Raw genomic sequence first — 3,110 nt, 5'->3', positions numbered from 1 at the left:
TTTTTCGATGTTTGCATTAAAATAAAAATTAAATAAACAAAAAAATAAAAAATCTACTCTCACCATTTTCTGAAAAATTTAGTTCTGAATTTTTCAAAAAAAGAATTCTAAAATCGGTGCATAATTGCGTTCTAAATGTCATTTTGAACCTCGTTTTCCGATTTCACCCCACTGTGCGCCGTATAGAAGACGACACTAACCAAATTTAACTTCATTTTTTTCTGTTATATTAGTACATTATAATATCGTAAAAAGCTCCGGGACCTGATTGTATGTTATAATATTGCGCTTTTTTGAAATATAGAGATTTTGCTATATCATTGTGCGATATCTTTTTCTCCGTGTACCTATATACGCTTTGGGAATATGAAGCTAAGACATTAGTTTTAAACAAAGATTTATTAATAAAGTCTTTAAATAATAAAATAGTAATATTTCAGGCTTTGACTCAGAGAAAAGTGAAAAATCATTAGTTTATTTTACTAAAGTCAATTTGTTATTGATAACACATGGTGTGCATGACATACATCAGGCACATAGGCATTGAATGGATTATTTTGAACGTGAAGAAATTAGAGCGAAATAGATTAAATGAATACATAATTTGATTTTCTCATTTTTATATAGAAACTTAAAAATATTATGGTTTGAGACAGGTGACATAGAATGTTCAAACTGTATGTGATTTTCCCTATTGTAAAGTTCAATAATTCTGGCCTCTCATTATTTTAATATAGCCTAAAATGTTAACCAATATTACATTACTAAATATTTCAAATAATAGAATTAGTGATTTTCTCCTAATCCTTAATGTGTCGCTTTTCTCTAATTCTTGAATCAGCAGAATTTTAGCATAGTACTTGATTTTAGATTTCTCTAACTTAGATTTAGAGAAAACATTGAACAAATGAATTCGATTTAAAGAAATGATTTTATGTGCTTTAAATAATAACCGATTATTTCCATAATTTTACGAAATTAAACAAATTTTATGAATCAAATCATTTATTTCATTGAAAGAAGAAAAAAACGTCATTATTTAAAATAAAAAACAATATTTTTTCGTCTAAAGGTAGGGGATATTATAAATGACAAAATATTGAGTATAAAAAAACCACTTATTTTTGACATAAAAGATTTGCCTCAGTTAGTATTTACTTTTCAATCAAAGTCTGAAACTTATTGAATAACATAACTGAAGATGAAGACCCTCACGGTTTTAATTTATAATTATTAAAGCATTTTCTTAAATCCTTACTTTTTTGAGAAATAGGTTAGCAAGGTTAGGGCATTCTAACACCTGGTTAGTAATTAGGTTGTTATCACTAAATTCCCTCGAAAAATCAGGGATTTTTGTTAATTTACCCAATTAAAGGGACTCAAGATATCGTCTATAGCGTTCATATCAAAGGCGATGGCCCATTCTATAAAGAAAGTTGTGAAAAATGCACTTCGTGATTGTTTGAAAAAAAGATTAAAATCAACAAATAGATCACTTGATCCAAGAAAATGCGTTTATATTCTTTTTACATTTATAAAAATTATTCGATTGTATTCTCTTTGGCACACTTTATAAGGATGTGAAAAGAAAGGACGAGTTCGTCAGCCACCATAAAATTGTCAGAGTTATAGCATTTTCAAATACAAAAAAAAATTAAAACGAAAATTAAAATGTTAAGTCAAACAACGTATAGTTTTCGTTTTATTCGTAAAAAAACTGTAGAAAATTGTTAAAAAAATTTTGGGCCAACGGAACAATCTATGAAAAAAATCAATAGCCAAAAGTCACTCATCCTAAAAAGATCAACAAATTCGTCACGAATAATTTTTTGATAAGACGCGTAACTTTTTGTTTATATCGTGAAAAATACCATGAAAAATAAAAAAATAAACAGTTGAATTCAATCATTCAAAAAAAATGTCAATTTTTCAATAATAGTTGAATCTTCAACCGAACCATGTTAATTTTTACAAACAGTTGAATCTTTTACGAAAAAAATGAAATTCTTTTAAAAGATATGCATTGTCAAACAATAACTACGATTTCTTTAGAAAAGAGTTGAAATTTTGAACTCCAAATTCTAATTTTTCTACAAATTGGTTCGATTTCTATGAAAATATTAGAATTTTCAACAAAAAAGCTAAATTTATATGCCAAAAAGTTGAATATTTTACATAAAACAATCAATTTTTAACAAAAAGTATAATAGTTAAGTTCGAAGATGTAAAATTTGATTTTCATAAAAAAAACCAGGAATTTTCTACGAAATAGATCGATTTCCAACGAAACTGATGAATGTGCAAGTAAAACGGATCAATTATCAAACGATAGTGGACAAGTTAAATTTTCACTTACTAGAATTAAGTTTTCAGCCAAAAACGAAAAAATTTTGAACAAAATAGTAAGATTTTTAACCGATTAGTAGAAGTGTCAAGCAGAAGAGATCAATTCTGACCAAAAATATAATAGCAGACTTCTCAATTTAAAAAATAAAATTTCAACAATAAACAGTTTGAGTTTGTCATATAGTTATATTTATTCAGTTTGAATTTAAGCGGGAAAACGACAAACCGAAAAAATTTCTTGAAAACAGGGGGAAAGAGTGTAAAATAAAGTCACAAATTGTCATTTTTTCAAGTATTTGGAAAAGTTGTTATTAGCATTTATATTAAAATTAAAGAAATTAAAATTAAATTAAAGTCACACTTAAAATCTTATTTAAATTCCAATCATCAAATTAATATGCAGAATTTCTGAAAATAAAACCAAAACGTAACATTTTGTGTTAATCCCAGCCCACCTGTGACAAATCGTCACAAACGCTTTTACCCCGTCCCCCACCCTGGAAGTGTGACGTCATTTTCGAACGGCGCCTAATAGCATGAAGCTGTTGATGCATTCTTCAAAGCAGGAATTTAAGGTATAATTTTGAAAAAATTCCACGTCAATTTTTTTTTAATTTAGCCAATTAAATTGAATTGTAATCAATTATAATGCAATGGTTAAACATTTGAAATACAATGCAATAAATTTAAAAATAATAGTAACCGAAAAAAACTCTGAACTTTTTAACAAAGAAAAATCCAAATTTTAAGATTGCAATAACTAA

At 26.8% G+C, this 3,110-nt stretch overlaps 1 protein-coding gene across 1 annotated transcript in view; it reads right to left on the bottom strand.

The window, feature by feature from the left end:
* The window catches only part of LOC117175287, a 33,923-nt gene extending 31,023 nt beyond the window's left edge, over positions 1-2,900 (bottom strand). Inside the window, exon 1 of the mRNA XM_033364997.1 lies at positions 2,802-2,900. Within this exon, the coding sequence (XP_033220888.1) occupies positions 2,802-2,900 (99 nt within the window). The remainder of the gene's footprint in view (positions 1-2,801) is intronic.
* Positions 2,901-3,110: the final 210 nt, after the last annotated feature.

Source organism: Belonocnema kinseyi, chromosome 6, assembly GCF_010883055.1.
Source record: "Belonocnema kinseyi isolate 2016_QV_RU_SX_M_011 chromosome 6, B_treatae_v1, whole genome shotgun sequence".
NCBI lineage: Eukaryota > Metazoa > Arthropoda > Insecta > Hymenoptera > Cynipidae > Belonocnema > Belonocnema kinseyi.
The sequence above is the reverse complement of the archived record's forward strand: the minus strand, read 5'-3'. Positions and strand labels throughout refer to the sequence as shown.